The sequence below is a fragment of the Leptinotarsa decemlineata genome, unplaced genomic scaffold (genome assembly GCF_025532065.1).
Source record: "Leptinotarsa decemlineata unplaced genomic scaffold, Ldec_3_MD MMD2_tig00001064_RagTag_RagTag, whole genome shotgun sequence".
Classification (NCBI taxonomy): Eukaryota; Metazoa; Arthropoda; class Insecta; order Coleoptera; family Chrysomelidae; genus Leptinotarsa; species Leptinotarsa decemlineata.
In genome coordinates this window covers 1434410-1459891 of record NW_027412558.1, presented here as the reverse complement: position 1 = coordinate 1459891, position 25482 = coordinate 1434410, and the positions used below count along the sequence as shown (strand labels likewise).

General features: G+C 33.7%; 1 protein-coding gene and 2 non-coding genes across 3 annotated transcripts in view; 1 reads left to right on the top strand and 2 right to left on the bottom strand.

Annotated features, from left to right (window-relative positions):
* The window catches only part of RhoGAP100F (Rho GTPase activating protein at 100F), a 125141-nt gene that overhangs the window by 7514 nt on the left and 92145 nt on the right, over nt 1-25482 (bottom strand). Inside the window, 6 exon segments of the mRNA XM_074175504.1 lie at nt 736-850; nt 1078-1377; nt 4037-4157; nt 4488-4600; nt 6983-7223; nt 9524-9795. Of these exon segments, the coding sequence (XP_074031605.1) occupies nt 736-850; nt 1078-1377; nt 4037-4157; nt 4488-4600; nt 6983-7223; nt 9524-9795 (1162 nt within the window).
* On the bottom strand, nt 2523-2594 carry TRNAD-GUC (transfer RNA aspartic acid (anticodon GUC)). The gene has a single exon. It is a non-coding gene; the product is annotated as a tRNA-Asp (tRNA).
* Nucleotides 9114-9185, top strand: TRNAD-GUC (transfer RNA aspartic acid (anticodon GUC)). Its single transcript has one exon. It is a non-coding gene; the product is annotated as a tRNA-Asp (tRNA).

Sequence of the window (25482 nt, the reverse complement as noted above, 5' to 3'; positions counted from 1 at the left end):
GTGAACACGGTGTAGACTCGGCAGTAAAGGTCGATTCTCTACCCCAGTATGATGATTGAGTTGAATAGCAAAGGTTCTTTCTCATGGTGAAAGGGACTATCACAATTTTGCTGGTGTTTACAGACCTCTGTTCTGTCTAACATCAATTGTGAACATTGCCCAATGTTCAAAAGAAGTATACAACAGGCTACCCTTCCCAACTTGGCAACAAAAGGGGGGCTAGCACCCCAATGTTCGTGAACACGGTGTAGACTCGACAGTAAAGGTCGATTCTCTACCCCAGTATGATGATGGAGTGAAAGGGACTATCACAATTTTGCTGGTGTTTACAGACCTCTGCTCTGTCTGACACCAATTATGAACATTGTCCAATGTTCAAAGGGGGCATTCAACAGGCTACCCTTCCCAACTTGGTCCATGCCAAGATGACAAGGTAGTCTATATAAGTTTGCTTGATATCTTTGATAGACGAGAGGTAGGAGTGGATTCAGAAGGGGGTCAACCCCTAACTCTGTGTGCAACCTTTACTGAACAAGAACTTATTGGTAATCTTCTCATAGTAGTTGTTTTGTCCATGTCCACGGTGTAGATCCAAACAGTAACGGTCGACTATATAGGTACCCTACGATGGTTCTTCTACTTCATTATCCAGTTCTTTTGCCATCACATCCTTGTCTCCATGGTAGATGCTTCTATTTTTGCTTCATTCATGGAATATAAATGTATGATACTTACTCGCAGTTTATTTGAAAAACAACAGGGTTGTTGGAAGGTCTCAATTGCACTTGTAACAGTCCTTTCATGGGCCCGGTTTTAGGCGATAGTTGTATTGAAGCTTGAAGCTGGGTACCTTCGAGGAGAAAAAAAAAGATTATTATTCATTCCCAAGTTTATTGTTAGCTTTTGAAAAATTCTACCAAAAAAATGGATCAAATACAGAAAGAGCGTTTGGAATTGTGTGACTTCTACAAAGATATCACGTATGTATATGAGGTTAGAAACATAACAGGGCTCAAGAGCGACCCTTGTGGTACGCCACATTCCTATAAGTTACTGTAAAATTAGACTTTTTCTTACCACAGTACGGACCACTGTCCTTTGTAGAAAAGAACATGACCCCCTCTCCTTTGGCTTCTTCCCCAAACTTTCCTATGTCATACCTGTATGAGGGGTCCAAGGCGATGGTTTCGTTTTCCTTTCCTATCCTGGGAAAACAGTTGCCCCTTTCGAAGGAAGGCATACCGCCCGGGCAGTCATAGGCGGTAAATTCGCAACTGTCCTTGTTTCTTTGTCTCTCTAAGAGATTCAAGAGGGATTCTCGAAAGAGATGGAAAGCTCTGATGTGGCTGCAAACTATTTGTTTGGAGAGGCCTCTTTCTAGAGAAGAATGCACGATTAGTAAGGAGATTAGTGAAAGTGTGAAGGTGGGGGAGGAATTAAAATACTGAAAGTGAAATTCCGGATGAGCTATTGAGAAACGTAAAAATGATAGAAAAAAATATAAAGTCTCAGTAGGTATATTGTAACCTGAAATGGAAGGGAATTATTATTATTGGTTTGTAACATGTTCAATTTCATATCAAGGCTGAAAGAAACATATTATTCATGTCCATTAAAAAAAGAATAGATCCGTGGAGAACATCACAATAGTATATTATGCAACGATCATGTAATGATGGTTATTAAGACACGAGCATTAACGGGATACGAAACGAGCCGAAGGCGAGTTTTGTATGGTATATGCGAGTGTATTAATAACCATTACATGAGAGTTGCATACGCTATTTTTTCTAAACCCGATAAATAATGAAAAACTATAAATATTATATTTGTATTGAACACATTTACAGTAATTAACTCATATTTTTTTAAAAAAACACAAACTTAATGGTATTATCACGGATATATGAAAACTATAAAGATTCTAATTATATTTATATTGATTATAACAACTGTAATTAATCTGATCTTTTAAAAATATTGGAGTCGATGGTATTCCTTCTATATCGCTGTTTTCAGACATTTTGATAATATAGGTAGGTAATATGAAAACTGATTTTGACAAATAAAGCAATTAGTTACTTAGGTTAGAATCTAGGACAAACAAAGGAACAGGATTCTTGATTGAAAAATTATGGGTTTCTATTGGTTGATAATCTGTATCGTTATGAAAAATCTGTATCATAATGGATATCATTATGAAACGGATTATGGTCATATAAGTGTATTGTTAGAGTACGGGTGTAGAAAAATATTTTTATATGGACTGCATATTCACCTTATGTAATGTTAAATAGTGAGTACGACACCATTTACAAATTTATTATATTATAGCTTCAGAACAATGGTCAGTGCTGCTCAACAAATGTTGAAATCACATTTAGTTTAGGAGTAATTAAGGTAGAAGTTTAAATTATATATTACAAGTAATTGTTCCAGGTGATAAACAATGTGAAATGTGTGGAGTAACTAAAAATATTTGTGTTTAATAATAAAAATGTTTTTCTCAAAATAAAAAAAACCTCCTCGGCGGGGAATCGAACCCCGGTCTCCCGCGTGACAGGCGGGGATACTGACCACTATACTACCGGGGACTTACATATTTCTAGTAAATTACATGTATTGAAAGAATATGTTATCAATATTCATTATCAACATATTGATATTTTTGGGGATTCACACCCTCCACATCATGAAAAATTCTATTCAGGTGTAGAAAACACAAACATTAACTCAAATAACTATGGACCATATGACATCTTTTTTTTCAAATGTGATAACTATAGAAAAGTGCTTTTAGTTATAGAATTAAAAAAATGCCCGATTATTCTCCACTATTTTCGTTGGACTTTACGTTTGTGAAATGAAATGTCTCTTAGTAATCCTTCCCAGTTAACACAGGACATTCTACGGATATCCGTTTCATGTCCATTTCAGGTTCGGGATATCTTTACATTGAAAAGTATAGCCTATGGATGTATCTTATGGATATCCATAGGATATACGAGAAGTAGGTAAATGGAACAACTAAAGTTCTACCTACTCAAAATTGCATTTTGTGAATGAATATCATAAAAATAGATCATTCAAAACATGTTGCTTATTTTAATGACTATTTCACATTCTTCTCGGCTAATATTTATCAAAAATGGATTCTTGATCAAATTGAGAACATACCTACCTATGTGATAAATTTTTCACATATACCCACTCCATTATTCCCTAGCATGTATTAGGTTTTGTTCTGTACTTTCTTTTCTCATTTTCATCCATATTGTTAGTACACTTCATATATAAGTATATACAGGGTGTCCAAAATTTAGTTAACAAACTATATCTTTGGTATTGGTGGAGCTGGAAAAATGAAACAAAGGTGGTTTCGAAAGACTTCTGGATGCCTTTCTGAGATGGTGTTTGAAATCATTACAACCATTGTTATTTTTCTAAGTGTCACATGTCATTGTTCATACAGAATGCCCTAGAATTTAGTTTCCAATCTCAAAACGTGCCCGACATCAGGCATCAACCAGGAGAGAAGAAATTTAAAAAAATGTTCTGGCATGTATTGAACTGAAGCCACATGTTTCAGTTCTAGTATTCTCAAAAGCACTTGAAGTTAGTAAGAATATCGTTTAGCGAATTAAAAAACAACTAGGTATCGAGTGATTTCATTTGGTGCAAGTCTGTCAGGCGAGTTAACTAAATTCTGCAGTATCATGTATGGAAAATGATGTGACAGTATTTACAGTACAATGGAAACTTAAACAAAGTAGATTTATGCTGGGGGTGCTGTTTGAAAAACATTTTTTTGAAATTGCCATGACAGCATCATCTCAGAATGGCATTCTGAAGTCTATCAAAACCGCCTTCGTTTCATTTTTCTAGGTTCAAAACTAACGAAGATATCGCTTGTTGAATACATTCTGGGACACCCTGTTTATTTTCAATATTATCTGGTATGCAGTGTTCATGAAAGAAATATAAGGAAAAATCGAAGATTTGCAATTATCTCTTTGAAACTGGTCTGAATACATACCAAAATGTGAGACAACTATTGAATCTTTCACATCCTCACAACCAGGTTGGTCTTGACCCCCATTCGGAAAGAAATCCACATGTCCAATTGGTTCCCACAAGCCGAAACCGTCAGTGACAAACTATATACAGAAAAAGTATTTATGAACATTGATAAATGTAGGATTGTAATTTTTTTTTTCATGATTTTGGACATTGATGACGTTTGAAGAACTTGATTTTCAATTTCTTCATTTCAGACCAATATTTTTTCAACACAATAGTGTTCACTAATTAAAGCTTTGGTAATGTATCAGCAAGAACATTTTGTGCATTTTATTGAGAATAAAACTCAATTTGTAACAGATCCATAAATGTTTGTGCTAATACAACCCTTCATAGCCACTTTATTGTCTACAAGGTTCATTCTACAACCTAGTCATGCATGAAAAAATATAATTTCATGGACTTACTGGACTAGAATCGGTGTGGATAACATCAACAAACTTGGCATCGCTTCTATCCAGCTTTTTGTATTTTTCCCTTAGATATTCATTCCTAAATAAGGGACTTGCTGCATCAAGTCCTGAAGAAAAAGTCTGATGTTAAGGAATTGCATATTTTTTATCAGAAAAATGTGGCACAGGCTGAATTCGAAAATAATCCTGAACAAAACCAAAAGGAATTGGGCTTCGAGCAAAAGAAAATGAATCTGTACATACCCTGAAGTTTTTAGTGAATTCTGTATTTCAAAACACCAAATTAGAATAGGTACTTTGCTCTCTATGTGGAAGAAGACAAGAGACGTAGAGAATTAGTACCATTATAAAAAATCACTGTATTTTTATGCACAGCTTGCAAAAAGCAATTGAATTTTCATTTTTTGTACTGAACGAAAAATAAAGATTATATTTTGAAATTTTCCTTGAATTTTGCTTTGCTTTACTTGGCTAGTAAATTTTTCCATAGCGACTCAGGTGCACGAAATAATGTAATCAATGATTGTGAGAAAGCTATCTTCTTTGGTCTGCAGGTTAGTATGCTTGAAATTTCATCTACTACTGCGGTAGACATCTACTACATTACTAGAAGTAGTAGAGGAAACATCAGGCATGGAACTTGCCAGCCAGGAATATTATTTGACATCCAGGACATTCGGTACTTAACATTCAGGACATCCAGGACTTTCAGCATTCAGGATTTTGAATCAAAGACATTCAAGGCTTCCTGCAATATAACCTGACATCCAGGATTTTCAGTGATGTAACTTGACATTCAGGAATCTAACTTGATATACAGGACATCCAGGAATGTAACTCAACATCCAGGTCTTCCAGTAGTGTGACTTGACATCTAAAAATGTGATTTGACATCCAGGAATGTAATTTGACATCCAGGACTTTCAGCATTCAGGATTTTACATCAAAGACATTCAGCAATATAACCTGATATCCAGGATTCCCAGTGATGTAACTTGACATTCAGGAATCTAACTTGATATACAGGACATCAAGGAATGTAACTCAACATCCAGGTCTTCCAGTAGTGTAACTTGACATCCAGGAATGTAATTTGACATCCAGGACAATCGGTACTTGACATCCAGGACTTCCAGCATTCAGGATTTTACATCAAAGAAATTCAAGGCTTCCAGCAATATAACCTGACATTCAGGATTTTCAGTGATGTAACTTGACATTCAGGAATCTAACTTGATATACAGGACATCCAGGAATGTAACTCAACATCCAGGTCTTCCAGTAGTGTGACTTGACATCTAAAAATATGATTTGACATCCAGGAATGTAATTTGACATCCAGGACTTTCAGCATTCAGGATTTTACATCAAAGACATTCAGCAATATAACCTGACATCCAGGATTCCCAGCGATGTAACTTGACATTCAGGAATCTAACTTGATATACAGGACATCAAGGAATGTAACTCAACATCCAGGTCTTCCAGTAGTGTAACTTGACATCCAGCAATGTAATTTGACATCCAGGGCAATCGGTACTTGACATCCAGGACTTCCAGCATTCAGGATTTTACATCAAAGAAATTCAAGGCTTCCAGAAATATAACCTCACATCCAGGATTTCCAGTGATGTAACTTGACATTCAGGAATGTAATTCGACATCCAGGAATGTAATTTGACACCCTGGATTGTAATTTGACATCCATGACACTCAGTACTTGACATCCAGGACATTCGGTACTTGGCATCCCGGACTTCCAGCATTTAGGACTTTACATGCAGGACATTCAAGGCTTCCAGCAATGTAATCTGACCTCCAGGATTTCCTGTGATGTAACTTAGCATTCAGGAATCTAACTTGATATACAGGACATCCAGAAGTGTAAGTCACGATGTAACTTAACATCTAGGGCTTCCGATAATGTAGCTTGATATCCAGAAATGTGATTTGACATCCAGGACCATCGATACTTGAGATCTAGGACATTAGAAACTTCCAGTAATGTGACTTGACTTCCAGTAATGTGACTTGACATCCAGGATTTTCGGTAATGAAACTTGACTCAACTACTGCGGTAGATATCTTCTACATTACTAGAAGTACTAGACGAAACGTCAAACCTGTAGACTACGACCAAAAAACCTGGAAAATAACTTTCACACACTTATCTCCGGCGATCAAATTTCGTTTCAACAGTCTTATACTTCAAAGTTCCGCATCTAGTTAAGTTACTTGGGCGACTGAACTAGCCATTTCATACCAAACAATTATCCTCTGCTGACATCAACATTCAACACTGAAATGAAAGAAAGGTAGATTTGGAACTTTCGGCGTGTAACAAATCCAATGAAAGAAGGAAAAATTAAACTTGTGGCGCCTAATCAACATACAATTTTTCTCAAGACTTCTTTCAACTTGTACGGGAGGAAAAAAAAAACGTGAACATAGATCCCTTCCGAAACACGAAAACAAAAGTGGTATCTTACCAGTTATTCGTCCTATTAGGTATCCCTTCGCCTTCAAACTTTCTGATGCCGTACCACAAACATGAGCTCCTAGCGAAAACCCTATCAGATGAATTTTTCTGGCGTCCAGTCCTTTCTCTACCATCTGGACGAGCAGGATACCCAGTTGTCTTCCGACCAATTCGGTATTGGCTGCTGCTGTAGGATATTGTGGTCCCCTCGCTCCAATGTGCCAGTCCAATAGGATCACGTTACAGTCATACTGAAATCAATGATGATAATAAGTGCAAAATTCGTGTATCGAATCCTTTATCGACCGGATATTCACCCCGAAATTTTATCGAAAGTCACAAGACCACAAATTTCGATTTCTGTGTGTTAACTCAGATTTCTGGAGGTTGAGTTACATTCCTGAGTGAACTGGATGTCAAGTTAGATCCCTGGACGCCAATTTACATTACTGGAAATCTTGAATGGCAACATACATTACTGGAAGTCCTGGATGTCAAGTACCGAATGTCCTGGATGTCAAGTTACATTACTGGAAGTTGGACGTCAAGTAACATTCCTGAATGTCAATAACTGATGTCAGGATGTCAAGTTACATTGCTGAAAGCCTTAATATAAAGTCCTGTAATGTAATGTAAAGTCCTGAATGTCCTGGATGTTAAGTTACATTACTGAAAAACCTAGATGTCAAGTTACATTCCTGGATGTCAAGTCACATTACTGGAAGTTCTGGATGTCCTGAATGGCAAGTATATTAATGAAAGTCCTGGATGTGAAGTACCGAATGTCCTGGACGCAAGTTACATTCCTAAATGTCAATTACTTGAAATCCTGGATGTCAAATCACATTCCTGGATGTCAAGTTATAATCCTGGATGTCCTGTATATTGAGTTGAATTCCTGGGTGTCAAGTTACATTGCTGGAAGCCTTAATATACTGGATGTAAAGTCCTGAATGACAAGTTACCTTACTGGAAATCCTAGATGTCAAGTTACATTCCTGGATATCAAGTCACGTTACTAGAAGTTCTGGATGTCCTGAATGGCAAGTTGTATTATTGAAAGTCCTGGATGTGAAGTAACAAAAGTCCTATATGTCAAGTTACATTACTGGAAGTCCTGGGCGTCAATAACTGGAAAACCTGGATGTCAAATCACATTCCTGGATGTCAAGTTGTATTCCTGGATGTCCTGTATATTGAGTTGATTTCCTAGACGTCAAGTTACATTGCTGAAAGCCTTAATATACTACTGGATGTAAAGTCCTGAATGTCATGGATGTCAAGTTACATTACTGGAAATCCTAGATGTCAAGTTACATTCCTGGGTGTCAAGTCACATTACTGAAGTTCTGGATGTCCTGAATGGCATGTTATATTACTGGAAGTCCTGGACGTCAAGTAACATACCTGAATGTCAATAACTGAAAATCCTGGATGTCAAATCACATTCCTGCATGTCAAGTTATATTCCTGGATGTCCTGTATATTGAGTTAAATTCCTGGACGTCAAATTACATTACTGGACGTCAAGTTACATTGCTAGAAGCCTTAATATACTGGATGTAAAGTCCTGAATGTCCTGGATGTCAAGTTACGTTACTGGAAATCCTAGATGTCAAGTTGCATTCCTGGATGTCAAGTCACATTACTGGAAGTTCTGGATGTCAAGTACCGATTGTCCTTTAGCTCGCGTCGAAAAACTTCATTTTTACGAATAAAGCCCATATTTCGGGCTCGTTGAATACAATACTATTATTAATGACACAAAGATGTAAATTTCATGGCCATATATGTAAAATTCTGTTAGCAGCTTTTCAATTCTTATTATAAATATACCCCATCGGACTACTTAAAATCACTCAATGAATACAGAAGGCGTCCCTGAACTCTATGGCGAACATAATATTAGGAACACATTATGTGAAAGTATAATTTGGTATTTAATGCCACGTAACTTTCGCAAATATTTTTACGTAATAATTTCTTGATCATGAAAAGAGATGTGGCGAGTAAGTGATGTAATATCTTTTGGGATTAACTATATTATTCAAAATTGTTATTTCTTTAACTCAGGCAACAACTTTTATCGACCATTAACTAATTACATTTTCTGTAAAATATTTTCGTTACTAATCTGTAAGTCCCCGGTAGTATAGTGGTCAGTATCCCCGCCTGTCACGCGGGAGACCGGGGTTCGATTCCCCGCCGAGGAGATTTTTTTTTAATTTCGGGTAGGATTTCAATAATCTCGCATTAATGATTTTTTAAATTTTGAGGTCAAAAATGTTTGATATGACTAAAAACTTGTATTTGTCTAACGATGTATGATTCATATTTGTCCAAGTGAGAGAATACGAACTGATTTGAAAATGTTTTAAATATTTTGTTACATACATCAGTGAATGATTACAAAAATCATATTTTCTTCTCTGAATTCAAATTTTCAAACCCAGTTATTTTTTCTTAATATATCTCCGAGACTAAATATTCATCAGTAGACTGAGGAAAACGGACAAAACTTTTTTGAAATAACTGTTAATATTTCACCCACCAATTTCAAATAGGCGTTTGCCATGATGATGGATCCTTTTTCGTTCCATCTGCTCATATATCCATGGGCAATCAGCTTCAGGGGTTTAGTGAAGTCCATCGTCGATTCGTTTAAAGATTTTCCATTGTCATCATAGCGCAGAATTTCCGGTTTGGTAATGTCCACCATGCGCCTAGTGAAGAGGTGGAATTTGGTATCCAGAACTTGGGGGTCCTCTGGCACTTTTTGGAGAGGGGAGTTCTTGTGCGGAAGGTTGAAGCAGCCCACGATGTCTGAAAATTATTGATGATAATAATAATAATGATCTTTACTAGCATTTGATCTTGTTAACAAGAGATTGACGTCACATAAAAAGACAATTTAGGAAAACAGTCAGTTGAAATTTTACAAAAAGGGGTTGGTTGGGTAACAAAAACACTTTTTTATTAAAAAAACAATTGTTTTCTTGCCAACGTTTCGAATTTAATTAAATTCTTCTTCAGGGCTCGAAAAGTAGTTTTTTCGTGTTGATGATGATACTATTTTGAAAACCATCAGACATATTAGATTAAAAAATAATAATAAAAAACATTGCAAAATCAAATGTTCGAGACAACATCAACACAAAACGACATGTCTCGACAAAGGTTAAAGTCAAGCTGACGGAGAATAATTCCATTAAAATCAAAAGATACATAGTAAGTACCATTCTGATCATTCCATATTGATTTGAATTTATTAGCCACCGGTAGACAGCTGTTTCAGCCTATTGTGCATCGTCAGTACCGGGCAGGCGGTCCTCGATTGAAGACAACAGCGGCGGCTCGTCAGAGGAGGCAAGGGAGGCTTAGCCTCCCCATAAAATTTGAGGCTATTCATCGCAATAAATTTAAAGATATTTACGAATGATTATGATTATTTTTTTGTAAAAATGCTTGGGAATCATTACTTTACCGTTAATTTTCAATATAAATACAGTGTGGTACGTAGTACGTACCACACTGTATCCTGCATCAACAAAACTCAAACGCACCGCCCATGAACGAATAACGAATAAACCATCAACCCGAAATGATAAATGCCATACGTTGCAAGGGAGCCAAGCCTCCGACCGCTTTAAAAAACACAAGCTTCGCGAGACCGATCCAACCAGCGACATACGTCCGGATTTGTAATTTCAGTTGCAGAAATTATAGCGTAAGAGGAGGCTAGCCTCCAGTTGGTCTCCGTTAGTGTACGACTGTGTTTGTTTTTTATTTAATTATTCGGATCGCAATCGTAGCAAAAAATTTCATATATACGGAGGTATGCGGAAATTTGATTGTTAACTATCAAATTGTCACAGATAATCTTGCAAACCTACTGGATAATATTTCGTATATTCACAGGCTTCTGTATATGGGCACTGATATTATCAGATATAGTTTTGTTATACACAATTCCATCGATAATTTGGGTTGAGGTCACAAAATTCATTTGAAAACATACTTTAACGGATATTGAGTGTTTACCCATCAATAAAATAACCATGAAACTAACATATTTCAGGCGGGTACTGTCAACAGTCAAATCTCTTGGCGTAATGTTAATTTGCATGAGAATTATCATCATAGTGACGGAATTGGCCAATATGCAGGTAATAATACATACATTATCGTTGCCTAATTCAAGGTTTACCTAATATTTATGACATTAAGGTCGACTTATTAATATCCCTCATGTGAAATAGAAAATTATATCTTTGAAAAAACACCGTGCGATATATTCCTTTTGGAATTACAAAACTTTCCTGAAATACAGGGTGTTCCATTTGAAAAATTTGAGTTTTGACCCGTTTCTATATCTTCAGAGTTAGTCATCGATTCAGAACACTTTGTATAATAATTTGGAAATGTTATTTCTACCACAGGATGAAATGAAGTATTTTGATGAATCGATAATGACTTATTTATGTAATTTATCAACAGCAACAAATCAATATCTCGATGACGGATAGTTTTTGGTACATGGTGTACAACATAAACTGACATTTGAGTGACGCTAGCTATAAAAAAAAGTGGCAATATACAGGGGGTTACTTTTGAATTGACGAAGTTGGTATCAACTTTCGGTATAACCGTTATATTCATTCGATTAAGCATATTTTCAGGATATGAGTCGTATCATTTCTCAAAATACTGTTAACCAACTGTCATCGCGGTGTACCCTGTATATATTCTGCTATTAGAATCTTCTTTTGAACGCTTTTCGAATACATATAAACCTTAATACTTTCCTCGTTAGCTATAATAATTTATTTGCAGAAAATAAACAAAGTAAATACCAACGTTCTTAACCTAATTTCTTTAAAGTTCAAGTCGAAGTGATTGTGTACGGGTATACAAGGACTTATGTAAGTGATTGGATGAAGAAATTGTTCAATCATGAATTCAATTATCAGTTTTATCGAGATTCTCGCGTATTTGGTCACAGCTATTTAATTTGCTAGAAATCTTTTTTAAGTGGGTACACATAGATCGCAAATTTTTATGAGATGTTGCAAGGAAGTGGAGGTCATGAAAAGAATTGTAATATTACAACAATATTTCGTAACAAAATATATATTTTTGTCTTCTCACAATACGAAATACCTTGCTGTATTCAAACGGTAATATATCGTCATTTTTGTAAATCCAAAATCCCATAAAACTCAAATTTCAAAGAAAACTTCAAACGCCACAATTTCTAATTATTTCAATTTCAACCTGGTCGAGAATAATTATCTCCTTAGCCAGTGGAATCATAAATTACTTCAAGTAGAGTTCTTCCTTCATTTAAGGCACATAATCGTTTCAATATCAGCCGAGAGGATTCCGACACAAAAGTATGTTGGACAAGCTGACCGAACTATAATAACACGTTTTTAAGAACACATTTCACACATTCAGTTTCATAGACCGGAGAATTCTATTGTGGCTCAACATACCATAGACGAGGATCATAAAGAAAGTGTGAAATGTTTGAAACTGATGAGAACGGTACATGACAACCGGCTTTAAGACGCCTTTGGAAGTTCAGAAGTTTAGTAATTGAAGATTATGAACAGCGTTGTTCACTCTCTTGCATAATAATTAGAAATTTGAACCAGGCAAATATTAGGTAGAGTCGAAATAACCTGTATCAAAGACCAAAAAACTAATACAGAGAAATAATGCCGCTGCCAAGTAGTCCACTTGGACTGAATAATTGGTTTGTATTGGATAATTTTTACTAACCGAGTTTTATGAATGGCTGAAGAGTCATAAAATTAAATTTGAAGTCATGTTACGAAATCGGAAATGTGGGGATGGTTATCGCCGTTGTATTTAGTTCAGGAACTGATCGCGATTTGAGTGTTGAAATTAGATATTGGTGCAGTTATAATCACTTAAAATTTTTGTTATCTGTTTAAAATGTGGCGTCCTTGGACAAGTACTAATAGTAATAGTGAGTGTGATCAACGCAGACTTTTTCCTGTGTAGTGATTCCAATAGCGATGGTGAACAATGCGAAAAAGGGATACCAGTGAATAAGATTCGGATGAATTTGAATATTGAAACACAGAGAGTATGTTTCAATGTATATAAGAATCTACATCTCAAGTTTGGTTTCGAGGGAAACAAACTATTACAAGCAACATCAGATTTGACCGAAACTCCTTTCTTCACTGTACGAAAAATAGACAAAAACAAACCTTATGAACGCAAGACACGATGTGATACGGGATTACCAAAACCTTTAGATGTTCATCTGATAAAATCATTGAAAAAAACAATATACGACTGTTACAAAAGCAATGAGATTCCTACTGAAATCGTAAGGAAGAAATTGAATACTTCCGACCATAACGTTAGCTGCTGTGACAAAACTCTTCAGAATTGGATAAAGAAACTAGGATTTAGATTTGAAATAATAAACAAACGTAAAGCAGTTATGGAAAGCAGAAGAATAATGGAATTGCGTAACAAATACTAAGAAGAAGAAATAACTAAATATAGACAAGAACAACGGCAAATTTTCATTTTGAACGAAACTTGGTATGATGGTATGGTAAGAAACTATGTATGGCGAAACACGTGTTGCGTTTTTGTAAATCTCACAATAAAGTGTTTCTTAAATTATTCACACTCATTTCAGTTTTATTATTGGAAGATGACAAATGAATTAATTAGGTATGTCTCTCTGGGTTTCTTCTGGTTCTCAGTTTTCACTGTTTCGAATCGTCCAAAATCAGTGACTCAGTTGTGGACTGAAAGTTTTTACGCAACAACATCTTCAGTATTCAGTTAGGCGACCGTTTTCTGACTGTTAGAAATAGTTCGGACAGAGAACCAGGACAGGTCTTCTATATTACTCGAATTACTGCTACTTACCGTAACAAACAGACTGAGTAGTTCGCTCCCTGTACTGCGTAATCCTCTCTTGGATCCTGTTCTTCAGTCCTAGCGCCGTTTTCAGATTCAGCCTCGGGGGAAACCTCCCTGGCCTCCTGTTTCCATGCATCTGACCCCCATCGAACTGCGCGCATACCCCTAGAAACAACACGAAGTTGCGAACCAACATTACCTCGCGTACCGCGTCGTACTGCCTGTTGATTGCTGATGGATCGCAATATCGTTGCGGAACCGTGGTTCTCCAAATCGGCGGAAAAAGAGACTCCCTTCCACTTTCACTTTCTTGGGAAAGTGCAACCGAAGCAACGGAGTGGTAAAACAGATGAAGATCGGGCGACAGTGTTGCCGCAGTGGTACGATTGCTTAGGTGGTACTTTTCTGTTATTGAAAGTACGGTGGTGCTCTTTTCGAAAATTCACTCCAAATGTGGTACTTTCTGACATATCAATTTGAAATATGGAATGTATAATGTTAGAGTTCTTTGCAAAACAAAAAATACATAGAAGGAATAACAAAAAGGCATTCATAAGACACCTTGTGGTGATCCAAGAAGTACCTGGTTCAACACAGAAAACACAACTTTATACAGTGTGTCAATTTTAAAATTTACAATGGACTATATCTCACGAACGAAAGCTGATATCGAAAAATGCTTTAATCCGTTTCTAGGATAGTAAGGGGGAACTAAAGTGACATGAAAGAGAATTCACCCCCATCAACCCTCTAAGCACCACCCACCAAAACTCAAAAAGTTCAAATTGCAAACCCCTACTTGTGATACATCATTAAAAAGACTATAAAAAATGCTATGCAATGGTATAAATAATTGTACAGGGTGAAGCAGTAATTGTGAAATTTGGCTTAAATGGAATATTTAATGAGGTTTTTGTTGAACTACAAATTTATTAAAAATGTCTATTAAGTAAATGTTCAAAGTAAAAGTTCAAATGCTCAATCATATTAGGAAACGCTTGTTGAAGTTTCAGAAAATCACCTACGTTTTTGCTACCTCTTGATCATTTACTACAAAATATATTACCTATCAAATTGTAATATTTTGAAGAAAAGAGTAGTCAAGTTTCTTTCGCTGTTTCAGATTTCTGAAGCCCATATTAGATTCGATGAAACTCTTATCCATTCTCCATGATAGTGCAGTTGTAATATTCATTATATGAAATGTGGTACTCTTCATCTTGATTTGTAGTATTGAACATTTTCTCAGTGCGGCAACACTGACGAACGGTGATGTATCCATTTTGCGGTGTTGTGCGTTGAAGCGGTACTTTTTTTTGCAGTGTTGATTGATTGCTCAGTACATTAAGGTATTGACATGGTTATTGTTTTATTCGTTTGTGATTAATCGAAAGTCTTGTTGGCGAATGTAATATCAATGAAAATTTCTCTCCACTCGTTTCCCATGTAGTATTTTTCATTCATATATTGAACAGAAACAGCTGAAACTATGAACATATGTTCCAGACGAGTTCGACAACATAAAAAAATTAAAAAATCGCTAATCGGAAGTAACGTAGTCTACGAAATATGAACATTCATCTTATTTTTTGGACGTAGGAAAAAAAGCAACAAAGAATATTGCTCAACTGAATGATTTATTCGTTATTTTGTAAGTACATATTAGGAGGGTCTAGCCATTTGAAAAGCTATCTTAAATACTGATAATTTATAGTTAATTTTTAACATCTATATTTTTTATATTTTTTTAAATATTCTCACAAAATTTTACATTCGTAACACAGGCGTAACTTAAACGATAAAAATTGTACTCTAAAATTCCTTTATACGTATTTATTGTCTAATAATGATGTGAAATTATGGAAATCGAGTCAAAATGGCAAACGAGAGATTACAAAGGGGTGTGAAATAACATTGTCTGAGAGTTCAAATATTGAACGTCTTTAATTTTTGCTACTTGATTTGAATGTACCTACGAGTAATGTTTCAAAACTTTTATTTTTCAATTGATATATCGTATTTCATTTCCACAACTACACCTTACTTATTTACCTTCATTTATTTTTGTATATATCACGTATTTCATTTCTAAAGTTCGTTAAACTTTTCGTATGAAATTCATAAGGATTCAAACTGAGACTGCGAAAACACTGTTTATCTCATCTTAATGATTTTATGACGTGATCAATTTTGATACCACTTCGAATATCATCAGATATCACATCTATGATGATGATTTTGTAAGAAACTATCAAAGAGTTTTAAAAAAGTGAAAATAATAATTAAATTTGAAAGGATCCTGAAGAGTTTAACGAGTTATTTGGTGTTTGTTTTTGAACAACGACTAAAAAATTGAATTTAAAGTTATTTGACCAGCGAGATTGAAACCGTCTGATTAAAAGTGTCATCATCAGCATCATTTGTGAAAACTAGTGGCAAAAATGTTGAGAAAAATTGTGAACAATATATACCAAAACTTGTGTACGAATGTGTGGTTTATCTTCCACACAAATTATAAAATTGAAAAAAAAATACTAAATGATGGACTCTGAATGGAAAAATGAAATGAATTGCAGATGAAAATGAAACGTTGACGATATCAATTAAAAACTATTGTAGGTATCTCTTTTATAAACAAGTTAATTACAGACTTTATATTATGAACAATTTTTGGAAGTTTTGGGCCACCTTGTATGATGAATTTCATCAGTTCGGACTTCCATTGCCTACTATAATTCCACTATGATTCAAAATCTATGAAAGAACAAATAAAATCAGAATAGATAGCTAAAACATCAATTATATTAAGCAATAAAACCTGAAATGAAAATATAATACAACAAATAAAATAAACAAGATAGGTTTAGGTAGAAAGAAATGGAAAATAAAATTAAAAAGAATAAAAATGATCAAAAATTAAAAATAGATTAAAAAGGACTTCAAATCAAGTTAATACACGACGTTTAGATTATTACTATCCACAAGGAATGATGACTTTTAAACTTTTTATTTATATTTATTTTTATTCTCTTATATTAATTTTTTTATTCCTTTTGATTCTCAATGAACAAAAAAACAAAAACTCTAACTTCTGAAACAATTTGTTTGAATCGAGATAACAAAAATTCTACCAAATTTTTGGGAGTACAAATAGATTCCAACCTGAAATGGATAGGCCATATAAATAGCATGTGTAGTAAACTTAGTAAGACAGTTTTTGCTATCAGAAGCACTTGGCCTTGCACTTGCAACATATCATTCACTTTTTTATTGAGTCCTTAGGTATGGTATAATCAATTGGAAAAATGCATCAAAGGTACATCTTAATAGAATATTTGTCATTCAAAAATCTGCAGCGAGAAGCATGATCTCTGCCAATTATGATAAAAAGTGTCGACCAATATTTGTAAAACTTAAAATAATGACCCTATATTCAGTTATTGTCAATGAAAATCTGCTTCTTGTTCAACAAAACTTGTTGAATGAAGTTGCTCACAAGCATATACACCAACATGATACAAGAAATGAATTAAACCTTGTTCCTACAGCTAATAGGTTGAAAAGAACAGATAATATAGGAATTAAGATATACAATGCCTTATCTGTCGAATTTCGTAACTTGCCATTTAGAAGATTCGAAAACTAATTGATGAAAATATTAACCAAATATCGTTTATACGAAATTGATAAATTTTTTGAAGTTATTCAGGAAGAAAGAGACACTTTTGTGGTCACCTTCCGAACTTTTACTAAACTCTGAATGTATATAATATGTTAGCTATGTAATTTATAATTTGTAGAAGCACATGGCTTTATATTTCAGTCAATTTTTATAAGATTGGAATTTTATCTTGTTAACTTGTATTTTTTTGTAAATCTAATTTATCTACAAGCATTTTTTTAAAACTATATTAACGAATCTTATCCTCTCAAACCTATTTTAGAAATTGTATTGACGTGTCTAAAAACTGTGTGTTTCTTGAGACTAATAAAATCATTATTATTATTTTAACTCTAAAGTCATTTTCATTTTGTATGTTGTTTATTTTATTATTTGTATTGTATTTTCATTTCAGGTTTTATTGCATAATATAATTGATATTTCTCAGCTATTCATTATAATTTCATTTGTTCTTTCATAGATTTCGAATCCAAATAGAATCATACTAGACTAGACTAGATACAGATACAGATGAGGAATACAAAATTAGTCACTGAAATGTTTATCTTTCTATCTTTGTTTGCCATTTTGTGTTTTCAGTGAGATGTGATGAACACGTTGAACAACTTTGGCTGAAGCACAAGAAAGCTCACGAGCGACAAACTTTTTTTCCGAATGGGTCACATTGGAATTGTAATGACTGGTGATAAAATTTTGTGACAATATTGGAGAAAAATATATGTATACATAACAATTCGATAGTCTATTGGGAAAGGAAAGGCTACGATTCGTAAATTTTTGAGAATATCATAGTTGGGATTGATATAACGAGTATTTTTCTGTGATTATTGAGGAACAACATTGAAATGAATTCGAATTTTCGTGACAAATTTCACTTTCACTCCTTTCATAATTTTTAAAAATTTTTTTAAAGAAAATTCGAATTCACTTCAATGTTGTTCCTCAATAATCACAGAAAAATACTCGCAGTAGAAGTAGAAATAATTTTAAGCCATAGTAAACGTTGGGAGTTGATTACTCCAAAAATTGAATACCAGACGGTTGCTGTTGATTATAATATATTCCTAAACATATGAGAATGGATGTAAATTTGTATATTTTTCTACAAAACAAGGAAAATGAAAAGCAACTAACTTCATTCAAAATACAACATTTCGATAAAGAAATTAGGAAAATCTGTGGAACACGATGGAAAAAAATTGAATACATTGAAATAATAAAGGTTTCGAATATCCTTCAATCAATTTCCTTACCAACGTTTTGAATTTATTCAAATTCTCCTTCAGTATCATAAATAAAGCCTTTCACTAGTTCGGACTTCTATTGTCTACTATATAAAATGATTTGAAATCCCTGAAACAACTAAAAAAGAAGAATTGAGTATGAGTAGCTCAAAATAACAATTATAGTAACCAAAATAAACCTGAAATTAAATAATAGTGAAATAAAATACAATTAAAAATGGAACAATTGAATACATAAAAATAAAGAAATGAAAAAAGAAAGAAAATAAAAAGTGAAGAGATTCCAAGTCACGTCAGTTCACGACGTTTCGATTGTTAGTATCTACAATCGTCTTCGGGTGATGACTGGAATGATTCCTCCGAGAGATGACTATTTATAGGTCGTTCGAGTACTTTCACTTATCCCCGCTTTCCATTTTCCGCTTCACTGGTTCCGTGGGAGATGACCGTTTTGGCGGGAGTTGGCCATTTTTCGCTTGATGATGGGTTTCCATATGTTGCGTATTTCTACGCTGGCTTGGCTGAATACATTGTTGGACAACATGTATGCGGCTTCCTTGAATTTTCTCCTAAACCAATGTTCCTCTCTGTGCAAGATCTCAGCTTGGGAAACATCTGTATACCGAAAACCCACTCATACGGGACAGTATCTGAACCACGAATCCAACCACCATCAATCGACTAAAAGAGGAATCATTAAGACTCTATTAGACCGTGCTTTCGGGCTCTGTAATACGAAGGAAGGTCTCGAGAAGGAACTAGACATTATCAAAAATGATCTTCAACGGAATGGCTACTCCAAAGCGATGGTAGAAAAGACTTTGGCTAGAAGACAGCAGGAGCCTCGTAAGGAAGAGAAGCCGTCACAACCAGTGCTCGCACTTCCCTACATCAGAGGATTATCGGAGAGGATAAGAAGAATTGGTTCCAAGTACAACATTAGAACCTGTTTCAGATCCGGTAACACTATCCGTAGCAGCCTCACGAAAACCAGGCCCCCAAACGCGGACTGCGATTCCAAGAATTGCATTCACCGGATACCCTGTGAGTGCGGAAAATCCTATATTGGTGAAACTAAGAGGCCATTGAATGTTCGCATTCCCGAGCAGAAGAAACACACACAGCGAGGGGAAACCAGCAAATCAGGAATAGCAGACCATGTTTGGACCCATCAACACAATATCGAGTGGTCCCAAGCTGAGATCTTGCACAGAGAGGAACATTGGTTTAGGAGAAAATTCAAGGAAGCCGCATACATGTTGTCCAACAACGTATTCAGCCAAGCCAGCGTAGAAATACGCAACATATGGAAACCCATCATCAAGCGAAAAATGGCCAACTCTCGCCAAAACGGTCATCTCCCACGGAACCAGTGAAGCGGAATATGGAAAGCGGGGATAAGTGAAAGTACTCGAACGACCTATAAATAGTCATCTCTCGGAGGAATCAGTCATCACCCGAAGACGTCTGTAGATACTAACAATCGAAACGTCGTGAACTAACGTGACTTGGAATCTCTCCACTTTTTATTTTTATTTTCTTTTTTCATTTCTTTATTTCTATTTATTCAATTGTACTATTTTTACTTGTATTTTATTTCACTATTATTTCATCTCAGGTTTATTTTGGTTAATATAATTGTTATTTTCAGCTATTCATTTTCAATTCTTCTTTTTTAGTTGTTTCAGGGATTTCAAATCATTTTATATAGTAGACAATGAAAGTCCGAACTAGTGAAATTCATCATGAAACATTGTCAATCACCTTCAAACATAAATAAAGTCATTCGTTTGTTTCAAAACTTTGTGTAATGTTGTTTTTGTCCCGAATATTTCATTATTTTAGTGTTTCTTATTCTCATTAAGTATGTAATATGTCTGGTTTTTTAAAATGGTTATAGTTTCAATAGAAAGAAACCACTTTTCGAGCCTTGAGGAGAATTTATCTGGATTCAAAACGTTAGCAAGAAAGCTTTTTTTTTAAGTAAAATTGATTCTTTCCATTGTCTGATAAATTGATTTGAAAATCCCTGAAAGGAACTATAAAAATTAAAAATATTAGCTAAAAAATAACAATTATACTGAGCAAAAAAACTGAAATTACACAATGAAGTAAAATACAAGCAACAACTAAAAATTGAACTATTAACAAGCAATGAAAATAAAAAATTATTTACAAGAAATGAAAATTAAAAATTGGAAGATTCCAACCAAAGTTAATTCACGACGTTTTGATTGTTAGTATCCACAAACATCTTCGGGTGATGACTGGGATACTGGGGACGATTGTGGATGAAGTAACCAACCTTAACATCTTTTTTTGATTTTAATTTCTTGTTAATAATTCATTTCTTGTTAATAGTTCAATTTCTAATTGTTGCTTGTATTTTATTTCATTCTAATTTCAGTTTCTTCTTAATATAATTGTTATTTTTTAGCTAATCTTTTTAATTTTTATGGTTCCTTTTGAAAATATTATTAACACGTGTTTCTCAAGTGTTAATAATCGCTTGAGAAAGTTATTGTATAGCAAAACACGTGTCTCTGTGTTTGTAAAACCCTTTATAGTGAAAACCATACAATAAACTGTATTAATGAGTTTCTTTTATTCAATATTTTCAATCACTTTCAATAGGAGGTTTTGGGGTAGTATATATACACTTGAAAAACAAGTTGTTGGAGTGATTTCTCGAAAATTTACGAATGGTTTTCCCGACTAGGAAGGGTAATAAATGGTCGAAGGTTTTACATAATTATTGTACACACTTTAGCTGTCATGTATAGGAAAGTATAAATTCTATAATGATATGTGCATACAACATACATACGCCTTTTTGATGATTTAATATTCGTTCGGATATACGAGAATGACCCAGAGAAGATTACACAGGGTGTTCCTTAAACACTGAGGAAGTTATTATAGAGTCCATTTTGAGGTAAAAAAAACCTTTATATAAACATATGATCTGAAATGCAGGCTGCTGAAGTTGCACGAAAAACTACTTTTATACTTCGCAGTAGCGGGAAAGTAAGAGTTATCTTGTACACCAAGCGGTCTATGGCGTTTCCCCAAATTATCTAGGGTTTTAACAAAGTTACCATAAAAATACTTTTTTTTTCTTAACACTTCAGAAACCTGCAGTTCAAAATTTCAAGACCTTCAGAAGTTATAAGGATAAAAATATTTTCTCGAAATTGACCTGAAAGTAATCTCATTAAATATCAGCAGGTTATTGTAGTACACCCTGTACATTCAGATGAAACTATTTCGATCTTTAATTGTCCAAAATATGTTTTACAATTGTGTTAAAAACTACTGTTATTTACTGAGAGTTCAAAAATTGTTTCACTTCATTTTGTGGTACCCTTTACTTTCAACAATCTTGATCAAAATTATGATATGCAGGATTATTTAACGTTTTATAGATGAATCATACTGTATTCTGCATGAATACAGTACTTAATTGAATATATTCATTTACTTCGATTTATATCAGTAACCAGAGCAATAAGACTTGTTCTGGACAGTGCTTGTTTTCGGCTTCATTTGATTCTTTAAGTTGGGTTAACGTCCTCTTCAATTTCATTATTCCATTCATTGAATAATATAATTGTATATCTTCACTGTTCATCTTTAAACAATTTTCAGAATGCTTCTTATACAGCGTTTCCAATTTATCAACTTGAGAAACTTTTGAAATCAAATCATTATGTGAAATATTTTATTGCTTCTGCTGTTTTTCATTTGCTATTCCACAGGGTTCTGAACCCTCTTACATTATAGGTAGCATCAATAGTTCAGGTAGCTTGATTTTCCGAATCAGGTACTTTTTCATCTATCATCATGATGATAGATGAAAGATGACTTATGAACTGAAATGAATGTGAAAGTTACTTGAGAAATATTGTTACAAATGGACAAGCTCAGCCCTGACTTGTTTACTAAACGTAAAAATGTATGCTTGATCCGTTATTAGTATATTTCCAGAAAGAAAAACATAATATTGACACTCCACTTCCTTCTAATAACAAAAATATATCCTATAAACAAAGTACCCGATTAATTGGTCTCTATATTGACGAAATTGTGAATTGGTAGATACATGATCGAAAAAGCCAAAACTATTAATTTGTACCTAATTAAGATGCAATTCCCACACATTTTTTTGAAAAATTATTATTTTTCACATGTTTACTCAATTAATCATAGAGAATTATTGAATCCCAAGAAACAAAAACGTTCAAAACAGAAATAAAATTCAAGGGTATTTGAATGAATGAAAAACTAATATAGAAGTCTGAATTTCTCTATAGGTTTACAACAAAAGATGTTCTGATTTGAATTTTATTGTTTTTATATTGATTTTCAATTCTTCTGGCACTCCTCAAACTGCCAGTTTGAGGAGTGCCTAGAAGATGACAGTACTACCAACTGTCGAAAGCGCTCGCAGATAATTAATAGAAGATATAAAGCTTCAAATCCTTTTTGTAGAATTTAATATTGAAATATTTATATATGTTTGTCTGTGTATATGTAAATATGTATATGAATATGTATATATGTGTTTGTATTTATGTGCTATATATTAAATTGATATTTAATATTGAAATAATTTATTAAATCATTATTTTAAATTTTATCCCTGTTATAAACATTCTTGTTTATTATTATTATATTGGGTAATTTTGGAAACAGCTGAATTATTTTTGTTTTTGGTTCTCATCTTGGATATGAACATCATTGAGGACATTTTCATAAGTAAAACTTAGTAATTTCTCCAAGTAGTCAACAACAAAATGAAGCGTAACAGGAAAGTGAAACAATAGTTAGTTCAATTGGCTAGTAAAGTTGTGGAAAAGTGGGATATGTATCTGATGATCTGGAGAAAAACAATGTACGTTTCTGAAATTCTCATCTTTTCAAATTTTCTCTTAGGTCATTCTCGGTCGTCCCTGTATTCATTGTGTTAACCCCAGTGCTTGCATAATCTAACGATAAATTCAGCTACTCGTAAAATTGACAAAACTCAAAATTGACTAGAGTATATATATCTCTCTTCCACAGCACACAGTCTCTAACATAATAAATATACATTTTTTTGTCATCGATTTAGCCACATTTACTACTTAGGCGCGTAGAAACGACCCGAGTTACGAATGATATGACCCGAGCGCTTCAATTTTTTTCAGTGTGCATTTAACATCAAAACCTACTTGCTTGTCCTAGCACCGCAAAGTACAAAAATGCAAAAGAGCCTAAAGAGTTTTTTGGAGGCGTCAATGCCGCATATTTTTTCAGATATGGGCATTTTCATTTCGAGAAAGATGTGAGAAAAGTGGGAGTTATGTGAAAACTACCAAAAATTTAGTTGCAAAAGTGCGGTTGGTTCCTATTGAACTTTTTCGAAAGTTGGTAACACTTCTTGTCAGAATTTTGCATCCGAATAGGGCATTCTCGACATGAAAATTTCGGATAATGAGGACAATTTCACCGACTCGTGGTTGCGGCTTTGATTATCTATGAATTGATGTATTTCATATCAGGAGACTTTATTATTATTATTATTGAAATTTTCACATTCCACGTACCATACAAATCAATTGATACATTTAATTTTTTTAACATTTTAATATTGATTTTATAAATGTATGGTGAAAGCATATTGTACCAGTATTTTAATGTACTTTCTCCATTTATTCCATGATGGTACTGAATCAAAATGAACACTGCTTATCAAATACTATCTATTATATTCTATTGAAGAGGTCATATTATTGTTTTTGATGATGATACTAAACTGAATAAATCCTGTTTGTTCAGTATTTTCCACAATATCTTGTTAGAAGTTCTTTATATTTGGGATATTTATATATTGTAATAGTATTCCAATATATTTATGACATTCATTCTATAGAAATACTGAATTGAATGAATTCTGTTTATCAATTCTCATACAGTATACTCCATTGAAGAAATTATGTCATTGTATTTGACGATTCAATATTGCTAATAGTATTTTAATGTATTTTTTTCATTTATTTCGTAATGATATTGAATTGATATCAAATACCATTCACCTTTTTTCATTGAAGACATTATATTATTGTATTTGATGATAATGCTGAAAAGAATGTCTGTTTGATGATTTCATATTGTAATAGTATTTCAATATTTTCATTACATTTATTCTATAACAATACTGAATTGAAATAATTCTGTTCATCAATTCTCATACAGTATACTCCATTGAAGGAATTATGTCATTGTATTTAACGATTCAATATTGCTAATAGTATTTTAATGTATTTTTCTCATTCATTTCGTGATGATATTGAATTGATATCAAATACATTCACCTTGTTTCATTGAAGGAATTATATTATTGTATTTGATGATAATGCTGAAAAGAATAATTTCTGTTTGATGATTTCATATTGTAATAGTATTTCAATATTTTCATTACATTTATTCTATAACAATACTGAATTGAATGAATTCTGTTCATCAATTCACATACAGTATACTCCATTGAAGGAATTATGTCATTGTATTTAACGATTCAATATTGCTAATAGTATTTTAATGTATTTTTCTCATTTATTCCGTGATGATATTGAATTGATATCAAATACCATTCACCTTGTTTCATTGAAGAAATTATATTATTGT